At 40.1% G+C, this 19,411-nt stretch overlaps 1 protein-coding gene across 12 annotated transcripts in view; it reads left to right on the top strand.

The window, feature by feature from the left end:
• The window catches only part of SLC38A9 (solute carrier family 38 member 9), a 56,291-nt gene that overhangs the window by 15,346 nt on the left and 21,534 nt on the right, over positions 1–19,411 (top strand). For 8 of the 12 annotated variants that reach the window (XR_015705238.1, XR_015705237.1, XR_015705239.1 and 5 more), the window contains exons 3-11: positions 1,722–1,854; positions 2,433–2,554; positions 2,702–2,765; positions 2,881–2,974; positions 3,947–4,117; positions 6,751–6,810; positions 9,094–9,291; positions 12,107–12,214; positions 15,694–15,800. Coding sequence is in view for 6 of the 12 variants with exons in the window: in XM_087759747.1 (XP_087615873.1) it covers positions 1,722–1,854; positions 2,433–2,554; positions 2,702–2,765; positions 2,881–2,974; positions 3,947–4,117; positions 6,751–6,810; positions 9,094–9,291; positions 12,107–12,214; positions 15,694–15,800 (1,057 nt within the window). In the remaining 6 variants the exon portion in view is untranslated. Of the gene's footprint in view, positions 1–1,721; positions 1,978–2,432; positions 2,555–2,701; positions 2,766–2,880; positions 2,975–3,946; positions 4,118–6,750; positions 6,811–9,093; positions 9,292–12,106; positions 12,215–15,693; positions 15,801–17,056; positions 17,421–19,411 lie in introns of those variants that run through there. The other 4 variants (XR_015705240.1, XM_087759753.1, XM_087759752.1 and 1 more) reach the window with 4 other exon arrangements.

Here is a 19,411-nt window from a genome sequence, read left to right as displayed (position 1 = left end):
GTGGGAAATGGCATAGCAAATCGAAGCCATTTTTTCCATGATGAAGGAAGATGTAAGAATTAATGAAGTCGAAGATGAAGGAAAGAATGAATTTGTGGAGAAGGAAGTTATTTTTCTTTGTTCTCCACTTTCATTAGTCAGGTTTTATTAGTCCCATAAATACTCTTACCTGCTGTGTCCCCTTAAGCACACAGGAATAAGGACCTACCTTCATCTCTTCCAAAGATACAGCAACCAGCGTCAGAGCTGTATTCCTTTTCTTCCTTCCAGATTAAAGGTGGTGCCATGATGCAAATGCTTAATGATTCACTGGGAAAGAGAATGGGACCTTTGTCACAGTATTGAGAGCTGGGGCAGGAGGGGTTGACGAAGTTCCTTTGTAGTCTAAATGGGTATTGGAAAACAGTCAATTCAAATAGGCTTTGCTCATATTACAGGAAAAATGGCACGAATTTATTGCTAACCTAATTTCTGCTCTTGGTAGCCTGAAACTTGTGATCTGTACTTTTGTGGGTTCTGGTTTTGGGGTGGTTCTTGTTTCTGAGTGATTTAAACATCAACCTGGAAGAAGAAGATCAGAAAGCTCTTGAGATTTCTTTAGGAATTAAAAGCACTGGTGAAAGCCCTGTATCAAGGCTTACAGGTCACCAGTATCCCCTCTCGTTTGAGAAATTAGCCTGTCGGTGCTAGGAGTGAATGTCAGATTTAGGCAATAGTATAGTATGCCTATATGGAAGTAAATTATCCTCGATTAAAAAGAAAAGTCTCTGCAATATCTTGATTAGGTTGCATATCTCTGGTAGCGCCCCTTGCATGAATCCAGATTTATGTTGTGTTGTAACTTCAGGAGCAGCTTTTCACTCTGATGGCTCTGTACCTACGTGTGTGCAGAGGAGACAAGGGGTGCGTGGTGTGGTTGCTTTGTCCCTTAGGGGCTGTGGCCGTGTCTGCAGTCTAACTCAGCTGAGGAAGATGGAAGGGAGACCACCTGTATTCTGTACATCTCGGCATGAGAGATGAAGGACTTCTGTTGCTGACAGTCCTGTTCTCCGTGATTACCCTAATTAAATCTGAAGGGAAGTTGTGAAGTAGTTGTGAACTGCAAATGGAGGTCTGTTGTTCCATGTTCTGTGACAAATTCCATTGCCGGTTGCGTGGCTTAAAAATAGTATGAGCACATCGACTTACTTGGGCTTGGTTTCTTCCCCATTAAACACAATTTCATACAGTGTTTTTAGCTAGATTAGTAGTTCCTAGCCTTTTCATAGGTGGTCCTCATTACCACCAATCATTCCTCTCTTTTTGTCTGTCTTCTTTCTGCTTCTGTATTCTCATGCTTTCTGTTTCTACCTCTGTTCCTCATCACTACTTCTAGCAACGCTGGTTGTAGCACTAATAAGCTTGGCCAAGCTTATTAACATGTAGTTCTGGTGTGACTCATTGTTGAGAACTAATAGACTGGATATTAGGTCTGAATTTTGATGTTAGGTTGCCCCACAGAATCTGGGCAAGAGGCCATTTTAATATGGATGGTATAAGCACATGGTTCTTTCATGGATGGCAGCTTCCCTCATGGCAGTGGTATTTTTGCATTTGCTTTGTGTCAGTGAATGACAGGCTCATCCTGAGTTATGCTAAGCTGTTCTCTGAGTTGTATGTTAGCTCTTGTGTTCTAAGGTTTTAAGGGTTTTCCTTTTCTTTCTTTTTTTCTCCTCCTTTAGACCATTTCATGTGGAGCCTACAAACATAGTCAGTGTGAATGATGATATGCAAAGAGTCACTGATGAAGCTTCAGCAATGAACAAGAGGATTCATTACTATAGCAGGCTCACGACTCCTGCAGACAGGGCATTGGTAAGGCAAAGACAGGGCCAGTTAACTGAGTGGTCTTTGGCATGTTGGGTCTTCCACAGCCTAGGTTTATAAAAGAAGCACAAATAAAGATCGGGCGAGAATCACTCTGCAGCTTGCTTTGAAGTAAGTATCTAGTAGCTGAGTGCCTTAACAAGGTGTTATCACAAGTTGTGATTGACTTCTTGCACAAAGAAAGAAGTCCAAAGAAAACAAACAAACAGCTTGAATTTTGTAACAGTGGTCCAGGCTGCCCACATGTGTGTACTCATTTTTCCCATCTATAAGAGGATTTAAGCAGCGGTCAGCTGCAGTGATTGAACTAGCATGACGTGTGCATAGTATGTTACAGACATTTTGCAGAAGAAAAATCGATTTGCTGCTATCTAGCTAAAAATCCTATCAACTCTTGTTTTCATGGGGAGAAAATTAATGTAGTCCAACCTTTTTTTGTTTTGTTTTGTTTTTAAATGCACTTTTCATGGAAAGATTTTTGTGATTTACAACAGTTAGCTTGCTGTATTTGGAACAATAGTTACTTTGGTGTTACTAATAAGTCTTGATTTTTATCCATTTGTTAGATTGCTCCTGATCATGTACTTCCAGCTCCTGATGAAATCTACGTGTACAGTCCATTAGGAACTGCTTTTAAAGTTGACAGTTGCACAGATGGCTATGGTAAAAACTCCAGTACAGTGACAATGTATGTTAAGCACCTTGACATATATTAGCTAGAAAATGCATTATTTTTGAATGTTCTATATTTATGCATAACTACTGTCGCTAAGATGATAGTATGAAGTAAGAGTGCTTCTTAAATTATTCACTAGCTTTTTTCTTTTCTTCCTAGATTTATGATATGGAATACAATGATGGGTACATCTATATTAAGTATCCCATGGGGAATAAAACAGGTAAAACTATGAAAAATGTATGCGTATGAAGATGTTTTTGGCAATGTGGCTTGCTCTTCATTTGTCTGTAGTGTAACTGATAAAGAAAGTAAACTGTATTTCTCCCTCTTAACAGGCAGGCTTTACTTCTGGAATCATTCTCATCTTACTGATGGGCATTTTGACTCTTTATTGCTGCTACAGAGTTGTGAAATCACGGAAAATGATACGTAAGAAATACAAGGCTTCATAATGCAAATATTTCCATCAAGTGTGAAATACAGAGATCTAACAGATTCTTAGTTTATCTATATTGTTACTGTATGTTAGACCTGACCTGCAAATAAAAGCTGTTCCTTTGAATGTCTCCCTGCTTTTGTAGTCTGGATCTAAGCTCTGTAAGCTAACTGTCTGTCTTCCCTTATTAGATTTTCCTTCAGTTCTGTGGGACCTAAGTATTATAGCCAAACCCAAACACTCAGCAAGCAAGGTTTCAGGTGTTCATTTACTAAACATTTGGGGATTTACAGGGTTAGAGGCTTCCCTTCTTCTCCATAAACACTGTCCAGTTCTCTACGTGTATTTCTGATCATGTTCCACAGTGGAACAGCGTGGGCTATAGCTGTGTGCACTTGTGTTGTATGCCTGTACTACCCTAATACTTGCGTATATTCTGTGTTGGAAGCAATTTGTGGACAATTGCCTCACCGACAGTGGTTCTACTTAGAATGTACTTTTATTGTTCAAAACTCACCTTGCAGCTCTTGTAGTTGGTGCTTTTATGCATAAACTTACCCCTCACTTGCTCAAATAAAGGCAGTTAAGACTTCCAGTTTGTGACAACTCATTTCAGGGCATTGTTGAGGACTAGTTCATGGTCTGTCCTACTTTGCCATAAGTCCTGCAAAAGGCTTTAGCTGTAAATGCATGGCTGCATTTTTGCCACCATGTCTTATTCCAGTGCTTCTGGAAGTACTCAAAGTACGAAAAGCCACAATAAAAGCTTCTGCTTCTTCAGGCTCCTTCAGTCAAACACCTAATGAGTGTTATACTTTAAAGTTAACAGCAATCTTCTTAGCCCTTGGAAGTACTGTGAATTTGTGTCAGAATATTCTGAAACAAGAACACATCCTGTCATGAAGAGTTCTACTGACTCTAACATTTTGTTTAGATATGTTTCTATTTTTTTATATCTTCTTCAGCTTTAATAGATACCTCAAACTGGGAATTCCCAGATGTTTGCAAGTATTACTTCGGATCCTTTGGTCAGTGGTCAAGCCTCTTATTTTCTATGGTATCGCTTATTGGAGCCATGGTTGTTTATTGGGTGCTTATGTCCAACTTTCTGTTCAACACAGGAAAGTTTATATACAGTAAGTATTGATTTTTAGTTAACTTTTACAGCTGTCTTGTGGAAAGATCAAAACTTTGCTTTATACTGTAAAAGGATTGTCCGTTTTACTTAATCTTGATTTTTTTGTTACTTTGTGTGAAAAGTCAAGTGAAAATAAGTAACTGTGTATGGAGTTATGGGCACAGTCATGTATGTTTTCAAAGCCAGTTTCTCAGTCTCTCAAAGTGTGGTGTTAATGAAAGACAAAGTACCAATTATCTGCTTTGCAAGTCAGTAGTGAGGCTTCTTGGTGTAGTTTAAACAACCCAAACCTGGTTGCTTGTTTCCACTTTGTGTTTCACTCCCCCCTTGTTTGCATGGGTGTAACTATTTGAACAGCCATATAACAGGCTAGGCTGTTGAAATGATCCAGGTTAATGAAAAAAAAAAAAAATCGAGTTTCATTCTAGATTTCAGCAAACACACTTAGAGTGCTGCCATATAGAAAGTTTCTGCAAGCATCCCTGAAGGAACAATGAACTGTAGCACAGTGAAAGAATGATTCGTAGACTGGCGTTGCTACAAAAGAAAACATATTTGTTATTTACACCCATGTACGTGCACAGACACACAAGCTTTTGTGGATACAATCAATTAGGTATGTAGAGTTGTGGGAATAAATGATGGAATTCAGAGCTTTGACAATCTGACTCATAGCATTGAATAGCTCAACTAAGATTTAAGAGTTTCTGTTTTGAAGGTAATTAACAAATCTCTGAGGCAAATAACAGCACAGACACTTATACCTCTTGAAAAATGTTTAATTAGAGTTCCCACCATCCCTGAAGGACATACTTTATTGGTTAACAACTGGTATATTTTACAGCTGACCTAATTCATATGTTAAGGCCATTTCATTTTAGACTTTGTTTTTTTTTTTTTTTTAATAAGGTTAGCACTATAATCCCAAATTATTCTAAACCAAATAACTCCAATTCCAACAAGCAAACCTCAGAATGATCACGATGGTTCCTTTTCTAGGAAAAAAGTCCTGCTTCTCCCTGAGATTGGCATGTTATTTTATCACTTACCTATGTTTGTTAGAGGTTCTTCTTTAAGTTGTTTGCTCTGTGATAACTTTAATCATTGGATTCTTGTCCTAACTTTCGTTGTGGCTACTTAATTACTAAGTTACAAAATGGGTAATAGGATATAGGTTTGACACAATGGCATCTTCCAGCCATGCATTTCTAAGTTATTCTAAGCCGGCTACTGTATTTAATTCTAGTGCATTCAGATGACTTTTTTAAAAATCTGCACACAATTTAGGTGGGAACAAATTGATTTCCTAAAGGAGGATGGTCTAGAAATTAGTAGTACACAAAGAATGCAAGAACTGTAAGCCAAGTATGATAGCCTGTTTTTGGTTTGTTTTTGGTTTTTTTTAACACGCTGTCCCATGGTTTTGTTCTGTTTTTGTTTTATGACACAGAAATAAATCCACAAATGTAATTGCTAGTCCTAAACACTTTTTAAGTGCAGAGGAAACATAAGTTGGCTATCCATCTATCTATACTAAATTTTAAAATGCTCTAATTCTGTAAGAACTATCAATTCTTTTGATGGCTTCACACTAGGTACTTTTTTTTAAGTAGCAACACAAAACAGTGGTGAAGTTAGGAGGTGACGAATGACTTCAATTAAATCTTCTGATTGTTGTATACAGTGAACTGATATCAGTAAGTATGAGAAACTCACTTGTGAGTCAGGGTGTCATAAATCAAAATGAAGAAACAAAAAATAGTTTTCTTCCCACAAGACATTTTGCTTTCTTTACGAGAAACAAGCTGCTGTTAATTGCATTTTAAAAATCTGAGGCCAGCTGCCCCAGTTGATTTTCTGCGTGCATAATACTCCCACATGCAGCAGAAGCAAATATTAACCAGAGACACACTAATTAAATTTCCAAGCTGATGGGCATTTTCTGTGTGTATATATACATAAATATAAGGAAACTGCTATCCAGTACTCTCATACTGTTGAAGTTGCAGAAACTTGAAAATACCTGTTGTGGCAGAGCAATAAAGTAGCACAGGAGTGTACTGGAAGCAAAATACTATTAGAGATTAATGTGGACAATGAGACTTAAACCTTTTTCCAGACATTCCCTTCTTTAAAATACAGCATGGAAAAAGCATCCCACAGAGCGTCTTCTGAAAAAAAAAAAGATTAGAAAAATGAGTAGGGGAAGCTTTTTCCGTATAACACCATCTAGACTAAGGGTATGGTTGCATGCGCTTTTTTTCTGTCCCAAAAGAGGCTGGTTTTAAGATGCATCTGCTCACTAATGTACCGTACAACACTGCAGAGGAGCTGGGACAAGCGGAGGTGTGCTGAGGGAACAGGAATGAGCAGCTGGGAGAGCAGGCTTGGGAAACTCATAAATGGACAGGGCTGCTGAGAAGATAGTAGTGCAGTGGGGGGCTACTTTAAAACACTTGTAAAAGAAAGTTTTAAAATATCCACTTGGGGTTGCGGGGTGTGCAAGCTGCTGTATTGCTCCTCTGATGTAATTTTCCAAAGTATTTCCTTACTTAATTTTTATCAAGTCAACAGATAAAACCTAATAGCAGGTTTGGGACGTTGGTAGTAAGATTTTCTTCTTCTTTTCAGACTTTGTTCATGACATTAATATAACAGATATTGTTCCTGGCACGAATGGAAGTAACAAAGGTAAGAAGCCCTTATTATTATTGTGTTTCCTGGATTGAGGGGGATTTAAAGGTAGATCATCATGTTTCCATGCCTAACCACATTCCAATTATAGAGTGTGTATCATAAGTTCTAGCTACCTGTTTTTAAAAAACCTGTAATTTTCTGTGTGAGATTTGTACTTCCACAAATAACCAGACACTTGGAAAGCTTAATATTTGGGGGAAAAAAAGCCCCCTCCTCCTCCCCAAAAAAAGAAAAAACAAAACAAACAAAACAAAAAAAAAAGGAAAGAAAGTAGTGGTGGGGATGAGGATTAAAAAGCAAATTACAAGTTTGTGTATACCCAGATAGATCATCCTTAAAACCATGAACGTTAGACCTCTTAAGAGTAGTTGCACAATGAGGAATTGCCTTAAGGAATTTTAACATTCGCACCCTAAAATTGAGGTACATCAGATCTGTTTACTGTTTGAAATCTTGGCTGGGGCATCTTTGCTCCTCACCAGCTCTGCAGCAACGTTCTCATTTTAAAAAATGCTGTAAGAACAGCTTTAATGATTTTGAGCACAAAAAGAAACAAGTGTCAGGCTACATGAGCATGCGCTTGTGTTTTGTGGAGAGTCTGACATTTGCACAACTGAGGGAAGAAACTGCAGTCAAGTATGAAGATAGGTCTGTTGGCAGTTCTTAAGTAGGCAGAATAACGTAGAATGAAGGCAGGAGCTAGGCACTGTCAGCCTCTGATCTCCCTGCCTATATGTAGTAACTGAACATGTAGCTCTTTCTTATGAAGGAGAAAATTTTCTCTATCCTGGGTGCTTGTAGGAATGGGGAAACATTTCAGTACCAGCCAGACAGCTGCACGTCACACTAGCTGCAGCCATGTTTCTGGAGAGCAGCTGTTTGGAGTCGGGCAACGGAGTTGAGAAATAATTCTGCAAACCCGTTCATTTGCATTTGAGCTAGTGTTGAATGCTGTTTCTCTTACAGTCCTTACCAGCAAGGCACCAATAGCTGCTGCAGTGCTTTCTCTTGTGCCCTCTCCTGCTTCTGCTGTTCTGTCCCATTCTTATGCAGCCGGGGGTATAACTTGGAGACAAAGTAGGCAACAATATTCCACAGCATCCTCCAGCAACGGCAAGATTAAAAGCAGCTGCTTCACAAAATTAAGGGCTGCCAGATGCTCAAATGACTCTTGGCAGGGCATTCAGGGCTACCAAGATCAGTAAGAACAAAAGCATTTTTCAAGGTCTGTGAAACAATCCTCTTATAAGCAACGGAGAGAAAGCAAATGAGAAAACTGGAAGTAAAGTAACATGATGGTCTCTCAACAAATTCGAGAAAATACTTTTTACACCTTTGCCTTTGTAACAGAACAGGCATGCAGCCAGTGTGGGAGGGAGGCTATCATGTATTGGGGGATGCCAAAATTTAAAATAAGACATTATGAGAACAATAAGACAGGTTCATCTTTCAACACATAACTTTGTAGGCATGTATTAGAAAGAAATGCTGCTGTTAACAAAAATCAAATAAACACATTTTTATTCAAGGCATCTTCCTGTTTCATTGGTTTTGTTCCAGTCACTTGGTCAGGTGCTGCCATTGATCAGCCACCATGTAACGAGAGTGTCATGTTTTCTTTTGGCAGCCTTATGGGGGCATATCTTAAATTGTTTCTGTTGTGTTGTCTAGCAGTGATGAACTTGTACCTGACACGGCACCGAGATGACAGGGTGTTTTGGTTCGGTGCATGAGTTTTAGCCCTGCCATTTGTTACAGTAGCTTGTTTGTCATCCTCAGTTTGTGTGTTCCCAGAGTAATGTACAGTAATACAGGCTCTTCTGCACACAGATGCACTTGCAGCTTTGTTCATGCGATCTTACTGAAGTGTGTGGGGACAGATTACAATGCTAAATACGCAGCCAGATGCAGAGGTGTGTTGCTATGACGTGATTCCAGCAGGTGCACGTGGGCACTGAACACACCTAGTTATAGGTATGTGACCTTGAAGGCTGATCCTATGCCATAGCTCAGGCTTCAGACAAATTAGTGTCTTTGAAAGAACCGTAGCACTTGTCAGCTTAGAGTGCCAGGTGCTTAGCATTAAAATCTTAGCACTGAACTTCTGACAAAAAAAACAAATAGAAGTTTGGAACTGAGTTGTCAAACATTGCTTTTGAGTGGTCATATTTCCCATAGGTAGAACACTCTCCAGAAATTATGGGATCTTGGCTGTGTAGATTCTGTACAAGTAAAACTCTTTTCATCTGGGGATATTTTTCTTTTCCTTTCTTCCAGTCATTTGTCCAAGTGCTGCTAGCGGTCACCCACCACAGAACAGGAGTGTGATGTTCTCTTCTGGCAACAATACGGGTTTTGAACTCTTCGAGGAATGGTGGAGCAAATCACAAACAGTACCATTTTACCTGATTGCTGTTCTTCTACCCCTGCTAAATCTGAAGTCTCCATCCTTCTTTGCAAAGTTTAATGTCCTAGGTAGGTAACAAATACTATTAAAGCATTGGTTCCTTGTGGCTAAAATGTATAGAAAACAGTGAAAGCTACTCCAGCGAGCAGAATCAGAACAGAATCATAGAATCATTTAGGTTGAAAAAGGCCTTTAAGATCATGAAGTCCAACCGTTAACGTAGCACTGCCAAGTCCACCACTAAACCCTAAGCACCATGTTTACACATCTTTTAAATACCTCCAGGGATGGGGACTCAGCCACTTCCCTGGGCAGCCTGGTCCAATGCCTGACTACCTTTTCGGTGAAGAAAGTTTTCCTAATACCCAATCTAAATGTCCCCTGGCACAACTTGAGCCCATTCCCTCTTGTCCTATCGCTTGTTACTTGGGAGAAGAGACCAACCCCCACCTGGCTCCAGCCTCCTTTCAGGCAGCTGTAGAGAGCAATGAGGGCTCCCCTCAGCCTCCTCTTCTCCACACTAAACAACCCCAGCTCCCTCAGCCGCTCCTCGTAAGACTTGTGCTCTAGACCCTTCACCAGCTTCATTGCCCCTCTTTGGACACGCTCCAGCACCTCGATGTCCTTCTTGGAGTGAGGGGCCCAAAACTGAACACAGGATTCGAGGTGCGGCCTCACCAGTGCCAAGTACAGGGGACAATCACTTCCCTAGTCCTGCTGGCCACACTATTTCTGATACAAGCCTGGATGATATTGGCCCTCTTGGCCACCTGGGCACTCTGCTGGCTCATGTTCAGGTGGCTGTCAACCAACACCCCCAGGTCCTTTTCTGCCAGGCAGCTCTCCAGCCACTCTTCCAGTAGTTTGCTGGCAGCTGATACTGAGCCTCAGAGTGGATCGTTGGTTGGTTTGTTAATCACCAACAGGCTTTCTACCCTGTTTTGCTTGAGTCTTAAGAGTTAATAGGGAGGGTTTTTTTTTCCCTTTGGTCCCTTGATAATCCTGTAAAACAAGTTCCACTATGTTCAGAACAGATTTTCCCAAACAGTGGTACACATACTACTATGCAGCATTTGATGCATTACTACCTTGGCACAGTCAGACATACCCTTCCTCATCTGGTAAACATTTCAACACAGGCAGTTGCTTCCAAAGATCAATTGCTTCTGACCTGAAGTCATTTGCTACCAATCAGTTGATTAATTAATCACAACATCAGTCAATCAGTGTAATTTGTTGCTGTGCTTCGCCCCAGCTCCCAACACCCTGGCCTATTCTGTGCTACAAGGACAAAAATTGTGACTTCTCCTTGCTTCCATGTCTTGAGATAGAAGACCAAGGCAGGTGGGATTGGTAAAGTGGATAAAGCACATGGATGATGGGTGGGGTTGGTCACATAGTTCATGGAGTAGGAGAGGTCAGAGGGCATAGCATTGAAGCCCATGATGAAGAGAAAGGGAAAAGGAGACGGGGATCACAGAACGGGTTGAAAAAGATGGAGATGTATTGTAAATGAGGTAGAGGACAGGGAATTGAGGGTATATAACATTAGGGATAAGAAAATATTTTATCAAGTGAGATCTAGCCATAACTGTATCTGTTTTTAAAATAAGCACATTATCACGGGCAACTCTTTTCATTTGAGAACGTGAATATTAAAATAGGAAATTTCTCATAACTTCAGTAGATTATTATGTAATTCAGAAGCTGTTCAAAGTTTCTGCAATTTTGTAAGCCTTGAAGTTCATAGGACAAGAAAAAATGGAATGCAATTTTTGAGATGCTGAAATGAATCTTAATAGAGCACTTTTTACTTATCTTTACCCATACAGAAACTTAAATCATTAGGAAACTACAGAATATTTTAGCTGTTAAGCTGATCCTCAAGTACAGAACCTTTTCTCTTTGTAATTCCTTGACTATGCTTTGTGTATTCAATTGATAATTTCTTCAATTTATTTTTTAACCTTGGAGATATTGCTAGAATGAGATGATGTCTTATCTGAATCTGTATCCTAAACTGTAAAAATGCTGTTTCTTTGTCTTTACTTACTTACAGCCCATTCTCTGGTGACTAGCAGTATTATTGGTTGGCAGGTTGCATCGCAGTAGCCTTAATTACTGTTGCATAGTTTACTTCAATTTTTAGCTAGTTATTATTCTGCCCTTATCTCTTCCAAACAACAGGAGTGAAGATCATATGCTTTCCATCCCACATGCAGACACAGCAAGGCACATATACCCATCTGCGATCTTATCTGTAGCCCTATAGCTGTGCAGAGTATTGCTGGATGCCTCAACCAACGAGATGGAATGCAAGTCCAGTGTTAGGATCAAAGTTATCCAAGGTTATGATCCAGACAAGGTTTAAATCCGTAGCGATCAAATGTCATTATCAGCTTCTAGCTCCCAGTGTAAAGTTCACAATTACAGTAAACATTCATAGCTCATTGGGCCATTTGGTTCAAAAAGTCAATGACTGAATGGACATTGTAATAGCTACAGTACTGTGGCCAACTTTGTCTCATGTTAGATTAAAATCCTGACAGCTGAAGCTGGAACCGATCTGTAACTGCCTAAAGACCTCCCTACCTGCCCAGCACCAGGGATTACAGGATACTTTTTCCACTGTCACTAGTGCAGCGCCTGGAGAACATTAAACATGCTGAAAGCTTGCATTGGGTGCAAGTTCATTATTGTTTCTCTCTGACCTATGAAAGAAACAAAGAAAAAGAAAATTTAGACGTAGCCTGTATTCTTAAGAATGAATACCAACCCTAAGTGTTTGGGCTACTGATAACTAGTTGGATGGAGCAAGAATAAAACACAGCAGAAATACTTTCTGCTGCCTCATGGTGTTTGTTTGGCTCTTGTCTTTTCTAGGTACAGTTTCAGTTGTCTACTTAGTTTTTCTGGTTACGGTAAAGGCTGCTCGTCTGGGAATCCACTTAGAATACAACTGGTTTACAGAGAATGATTTTTTTGTACCAGGTAAGATAGTTAAAATGCCGTAATGAAGCATATATATGATGAGTTTAAGATTTTTTTAAAGCAATTAGTGAATTACTTTCTCATTTACCTTTTAACACCTCTGTGACATAAGTAAAGTGAGGAAATGCCGTCTGATGTTGCATGTGGAGGCTTAGGAAGGATCCCTTGTGACAAAGTGACAAGGAATCCCTTTCCCAGTGATGTTCCTTAATAAATAATAAATTCTAGCTACACCTTTTTCAGATCATGCCTATTTTAGTAGCAGTTACAAATGACAAACTGTAGACAGACTGACTGGTAAAGGTGCTGTAAGTTCTCCACACAGTGTCTTGCTTAAATGAAGTAGCTCATTCACCATAATTTACAAGTATGATTTTCCTGTACTTCCCAATCTATCTCACATTTTAGTCCATAATCTTAGCTTTTCTCTTTTAAACACCTATTAGCTCTCCAGTCTGTTTCTTTTCTTTCTTGAATGTTGTTTTCGTGGCTGTTTGTTCTTCCAAATTACTGTTGCAAATTACTGTGTGAGATGTCACAGTCATAAGCAGTGGTGTTGCATGAACAGATAGTCTAAAGAGATCAGCTTCTTGTTTTAAGAGGCTTGGAATGAGAGATCTGGGGTTCGGTCTTAGCTGTTTTTTCGCCATCATTTACAACAGGCAAAATTGTATGTCGAGTTAGCTCCAAGGAGCTGTGTCCTGTACTGTTGAATTGTATCACTCCTCTTCTTAGAAATAGGAGTATTTTGTCCTTCTTTAAAAGAAAGTTACTTACTTAAGGCAAAATTCAGAGATACACACCTTCATAGGGTTTCTTTTGTGGGTTTGTCCATTTTTAGTTTCCCAGTCACAATATGCATTGTACTAACAGTTTTACGCATGGGTTGCAAACTATTGTTAGGTCAAATAATGTAGAACTGGAGAAGAAAACAAGGATAACTGAAAACATTAGGATGGGTTTTGAATTACTGTAGCAAGATAGAGATCAAAAAAAGAAACACCAGTGTTGTTCAATGTTTCTAATAGAATCTGATCTAATTTGTGGAATCACGGTAACGCACTGTGGCAACAAGAATTACGACTCCGTGAGTAAACTACAGATAGTAGTTAGTTGAGTAAAGTTACTGATCTGAAATGCAACTGATTTAAGTGTGTTCACACCATGGTTGCAGTGGTCTTGCAGCTTCTTACTCTTTGTCTTCTTCTACCACTCCCTTTGGGTTGAGTCAGCTCTCTAGTTGAACTGAAATTGATCTGGCACAATAATAAGCAGAATAAGTGGCTTATCTAGTGTATTCCAGGTACGTTTGGCAAAAACGGCTACCCAAAACCCAGTATTCCCCTTCTTGGCCCCTCAGCCCCTAGCTATCATCAAATCTGTTTGTTCATTTTTCCATAGCTGCTGAAGGTCATTCATTCTTCATCTCAGCCAGGCATTCAGAACACTATTTTGAGATCTGAATGACAATAAACAAGTGAAAGGCTGTGTAAAATGGTTTCTTCAGCTTAGTCATGTCACCAAGAAAAAAAAATATTGTCCTTTCTGGCTGAGTCTTCAAAGCCAGGCAATTTTTGCTGAGTATGACTCCGTGCAAGGCCAAAGCAGATGCTTTGAGGATGAACTGGATTATCATTGTAATTCCCTAAGAATCCTCCTGACTACTGCAGCATAAGTACAAACTTATAGATGGATGTAGGCAGTTTTGAAACAGTGCTATCTATGCTGTATATTTTCTTCCATCACTGCATTTACTTTTAGGCAGAATTTTTTGACTCAAAAACTACTTCTGTCTTCAGTGTAAAAATTTGGATTTCAAAGCGCTTAATGACTAGCATCTGCGTTAATGACCTATTTTATTTTGTATGGCATTATTCTTAATGCTCTCTGTAAGTAGAAATGTTACTCAAGCATGTGCTGCTCAGTCAGTAGATAGACCACAATGTTCGGTCTTGCTCCACTGCGAGCATGGAAACATGGTTTTAACCTGAACTGCCCCAGCAGACAGTCTTCAAGTGCTCACATGGCCTCATATCTACAGACTCTTCCAGAGAGTGCAGGAGAAAATTTGCCCAAACTGTGGTTTACTAGCAAACCCATGTAACCTGGAAACCAGCCTAAGTCTAAGAAATTGGGTTTTAAGCATCTTGAAGTTCAAAGTCCAAGATCTATTAAGCACTCCTATTGTAAAATGAGTTATAGCATAACATGGGTGCCGTGGGTCACTAGGAAGCGGAGCACCCATTAGTTTCATTGTTTTGGCAATGTGACTAGTACTGCTAGGAGATAGACAAAGCATGTAGCTAATGCATACAAATCCAGTTACTACTGATTGTTGTAGTGTTGGGGAAATGCACTGCTGAAAGCGATTCTGAATCTGTCAGTTTGATTTTTATTATTGAGATTAAAGTAGTGGATGGAAAACAAGCCCAAAAGTCGCTTGCACTCTCCAGTCTATCAGTAGCACATCATGCTTGTTAAGTATTGAAGATACAGTGAATCCAGCCCTAGGGAAGGCATATTCTCTCAACCTGGATGAGCCCTTCATTAACTGCCTGGAGTGTGTTTACCTTTCTGACTTCATAGCACTAGAGAAATCTGGTTTAACTATGTTTGCATGGAATGCTCTGTGGTTTGATCTGTAAGGGTTTGTGAGCCTCTGATGAGTGTTTTGCTATATTGCTGGATGCTTTCCAGAAGCTGAGCTAGCTCAGGGATCTGTAATTGCTGTTAACACTCTAAAGAGTACATATATCCTTATATAATACCAACAAAGATGGTGCTTTAATGATGTTACACATTGGCGAATTCCTAGATTGGTTGCAGCGCTTCCAGAAACATAATCTTGTGAACATAATCCTTCAAGTATTAAAAGAAGCAGAGCAGTGCTATTCCCATGGAGACAAAAAAATAAATAAATTTTTCAGAGATGCTATAAGGTGTATGATAAGACAGGAAGTTGCTCTGCCTTTCTTTATGCCCTGGTTTGGAAGCAGAACCTCTTAAACATCTACAGATGTAATTTTTCATCTGGTAGCAGAAGCGACTTCTTAACAACAGAAGATGCTCAGAGAGCAAATGGTTCCTTCCCCCCATCTCCCTGTTCAGGGGCCAATAGATAGACAGCCTCACTGCAATCAATTCCTGCCTCAAAAGTGCTTTCCAGTTAAACTGTTGAGAAGCAGAAAAGCTTATATGTGTAAATCCTAGATTAACCTAATAATCTTTGATGATGGTTGGGGTCTCTCGAGAAACTTTGCTGGAGAGAGTGTGTTATATATTAGCCACTGTCTTCATGCATTTTGAACTTCCTGATTAAATATCTGTGTTGGCTATGGTCAAAGATAAGATAGATTGTCCCATTTCAATGTGGAGGTTCATGTTTCTGCCAGTAGACTCCACAGCACTGTATGTCCTCTGCATTTTGGCATTGTTTGTTTCAAAGAAGTAAGTTATTAACACTTCTTTTCCTCCCTTAGAGTTTAGAATTCTGTTCCCTCAGCTCACAGGGGTTCTGACTCTTGCCTTCTTCATCCACAATTGTGTCATCACACTTCTTCAAAATAACAGGAATCAAGAAAACAATGTAAGTAATTTCACAAGACTGTACTGATTTGTATCTCGATTGCCAGGCGACACTAATTTTTTCCTGTCTGCTTCTCTTGAAATTGATCCAGGGACTGTAATAGCTTCAGAAAATGTAACTTGCTCTTGTAATCTGATAAGAAACCAGTTATACTTACTTTTCAGTGGCTACCAACAAGTAACAGATGCATTACAAATTATTCAAATGAAAGCCTTGAGGAGCGTCCCAGATTTATTTGTGGTCAGGCTGGTATTAAATGGTAAAATTACACACAGGAGGCAGAAGGCTTGACAAATGTTGTAAGACTCTAGAAAAACTGACCAATTTTAGAATGAGAAATGCTGGAGAATATTGGGCACAGGACTGATTTTAGCAGAGTCCTGTACAATAATGTTGCGGTCTAGATAATATCTTTTCTCAGAGTTGCTTCAGTAGTTTTGTGCCACAATCCAAGTCAAGGTTTGTCGGGAAACCTGACCCTATTTAGAAAATCCTCAGAGTTGAAGCCTGGATTGGGAACCTTTGTGATATGTAGCCGTTGGACTGGTCCTTTGCCCTTGAAAAAGTTATGTACTGCTCATCCAGATGGAACTGCATTCTTTCTTAGTATCTTCCCATTATAAAATACACAAAGGAGTAAACATGACAGAGAGTTAAGAGTCCTAGAGCACATTTTTAATGTAATTATTTTTATCATTTAATTTTTTTCCTCCCTACTTTCCAGGATTCTTGTCCAGCTTCATTAAAATCTTAGCTGTAAAGGTAACTACAATAACGTACAAAGATTTTTAAATATTAGCTGTATGAAAAACTGGTACAGAATCACAGAATAGTTGAGGTTGGAAGGGACCTCTGGATATCATCTTGCCCAACTCCCCTGCAAGCAAGGCCATGTAGACCTGGTTGCCTACACAACACATCAGATAAAATATATCTGATTTGATTATTCAGAGGTGAAGTGCAGATTATATGCCAAGGCAGTGAGAAGACCTTTTGCTTTAGTAATCTGCATAGTTACCTTTTTGTCCCTGTGAACCAAGGCCAGCTTGCGAGTGACCATCTCTGCAAAGGAGTCATGAATTCTTCTCCAGGAAAGCTTTTTGGGGTTTATGGGCATTTCTGAAAATAGTTTAACAACTAAAGAAGGGGTTAGTGGAGCTCTGGAGGAAGAAAACTAAGTAAGTTTCTTCTCAGTTTTCTTAAGAAAATCTTACAGTGTGGAAAAGGGCAAGCTTTCTATTTCTCTTTCTCCTCAGCTGTGGCTTTCAAATTCTAAAGGCATGGTCACTCCAGCAATCAGCTTTGTATGCAGAGGAGGCCTAGTGCTTTCATGCCACCTTCAAGACTTTTCCTGTGGCTTTTCCCCCTCCATTTACATCAGAGCAAGCAATCAGCTGCAAAGAGCAGCACCTGGAATATTCTCCAGCTTGCTTTTCCTATGTTAAGGAGGAAGAAACTCCTGCCTGCATTTGAATCAGCTTTTCTGAATGCCCTCCCTGGAGCTTAAGTCGAATTTCCAAGTCAGCCCTAGCATGGATCCCAAGCCCTCGACAAGACTGCTGCATTCCAGAAGAGTATTCAAGTTGCACAGAAAGAGCATCTTTAAGTATGACAGGAAAGGTTTGTAATGGGCAACGAAATCTGTGCCTAGTTCTTCTCGGGGTTTTATTTGGCCAGAGCTTTCCTTCCCTGTTTGTAGCTATACAGGAACCTTTCACCTAGGACTCAAAGTACTTTGCAAATGTTAATGAAGCACTGATGCCCTTGAAGAGCTGACTGTTTTGTGATTATTTCACTAAGCTCCTGGGCTACTTGGGAGGTTTACATATGTATAGGGGTCTCAACTTCTGTCATAAGTCAGATGGGGTGGGTATTTTTTCCTATGTATTTACATGAACAAGTTGCTTTCTTACATCAGTGTCTCATGGGGAGTCGAATGGAGATTCCACTGTTTTATGTATGTATCGACCTGTTAACATGTCCCTTTCATCAGAGTTCTGTGAAGACGCACAGAACTTGGCAAGCTGTAAAAGTACTGTTTTAGTTTTGAACAAAACTTGCTGAAACTAGTGGTCATAAGAACAACTCCTTGGGGAGGTGGAAATAAGTAAGAGAAACAATAACATTCCTTTTATGGAGTCAGAAATCCAAAACAATAGCAGCTTCCATTCTGGTCGCAGGCGTGTATCACTGCCCAAAGCTAAAACACACATGAGGGGAGGATTCCTCTGGCTGCTATTCCAGTGCAGTGGTGTGGGTGTGAGAAGAGCAGTGCACTGGAGTAAGCCAAATGTCAGCAGGACAGCCTGGAGAAGCCCTGTAAGCAGGGTTCTTAGTCTGCAGTTCAAAGTTGAGCTCCCTGTTCCCATCTCCCACTGCTGCCCCCTTGTATTTATCACCGTAAGTTTTTGTGCACTGCACAATCAACTGGTTTGGAAACTGCATAGGAAACCCAGCCACAAAAAGGTGATTTGTTGGGGGTTTTGTTTGGGGTTTTGTTGCATTTTGGTTTTTTTTTTTTTCTGATTCACATCTGTAATCTCGTTCCCTGAGCAACTGTGCAGATGCTGCACAAGCCCAGAGCATGATGTACAGGCATGAATATGCCAGTGCTGTCTCCTTACAGTTGTTTGTGGACCTACCTGGGGGAAAGGCTGGGGGTGGGGAGGTGTTTTTTGTCCAGGTGGTAACTGCAGAAGGCATGTTCTTATTCTTCTTAAGAAGGTTCTTATTTTCTGCAATATTGAAACACTGTTTATTCCCTGTAAACAGAGTGAGTTTCCATTGATGCTGCCCTACCATTGGTTTCTCTTTCCAGCCAAAATTATGCACAGCATTATGCATCTTGGTGACGTACTTGTTTGTCATCCTGTTAAATGTTATCACTTGCCCTTGATGCTTGAACAAGTGAAGTCTGTTTTTATGATATGGATCAGAGTCCTGTTGAGATATTACAGAGGTGGCATCTCTCCTTTGAGAAGTGACCAATCTGAAATGAGATGATCAAAAGGTACTTCTTCTAATGTGGTAATAATTACTAAGCACTGATCTAGGCTTCTCCACCCAAGAAGCAACTCTACAAACTAGCTTTCACTGTGGTACTGAGGAGAAAATGAACTATTTTCTCCATGGCATGCAACAGGGAAAACGAGGCCTGAAAGTTGCCTGTTCTTTTCAGCGTCACATAGGAAATATCTGTAGAGCCACAGAGCCTTCGCTGTGCTGCGTCCAGTCCTGTGCCACAGGCCCAGCCTGCGCCTGGGTGCTAGTCTATGGGTGTCATAAACATCTTGTACTTCCAGAGTTTTCTTTGTTAGCTCCACCTGATTTATCAGACTCATCCTTTTGTTAGGAGGCTGATTTCTGCCTTCGTTCTGCTGCTGCTGCCAGCCTCATTCTCCCAATTTTCTGTTCTTCCGGAGGCACTTTTAACACTTTGTTCTGTGCATCTGGCCAGAAAAGCTCCTGGTCAGCAGTAACTGCAGCTAACATATGTTCTCCAAGTTCCACCTCAAAATCTGCCTGTTAGTTCAGGTGTACTTGACAAGGGCTTGCCAGGTGACAAGCTGTGATCTTTATGGACTGTGACCTCCATGTTATCTTTGATAATT

This window comes from Nipponia nippon, unplaced genomic scaffold (assembly GCF_047370975.1).
Source record: "Nipponia nippon isolate SJK-2023a ecotype South Korea unplaced genomic scaffold, ASM4737097v1 scaffold_20, whole genome shotgun sequence".
NCBI lineage: Eukaryota > Metazoa > Chordata > Aves > Pelecaniformes > Threskiornithidae > Nipponia > Nipponia nippon.
Note: the sequence above shows the minus strand (reverse complement) of the source record. Positions and strands in the feature narration are given on the sequence as shown.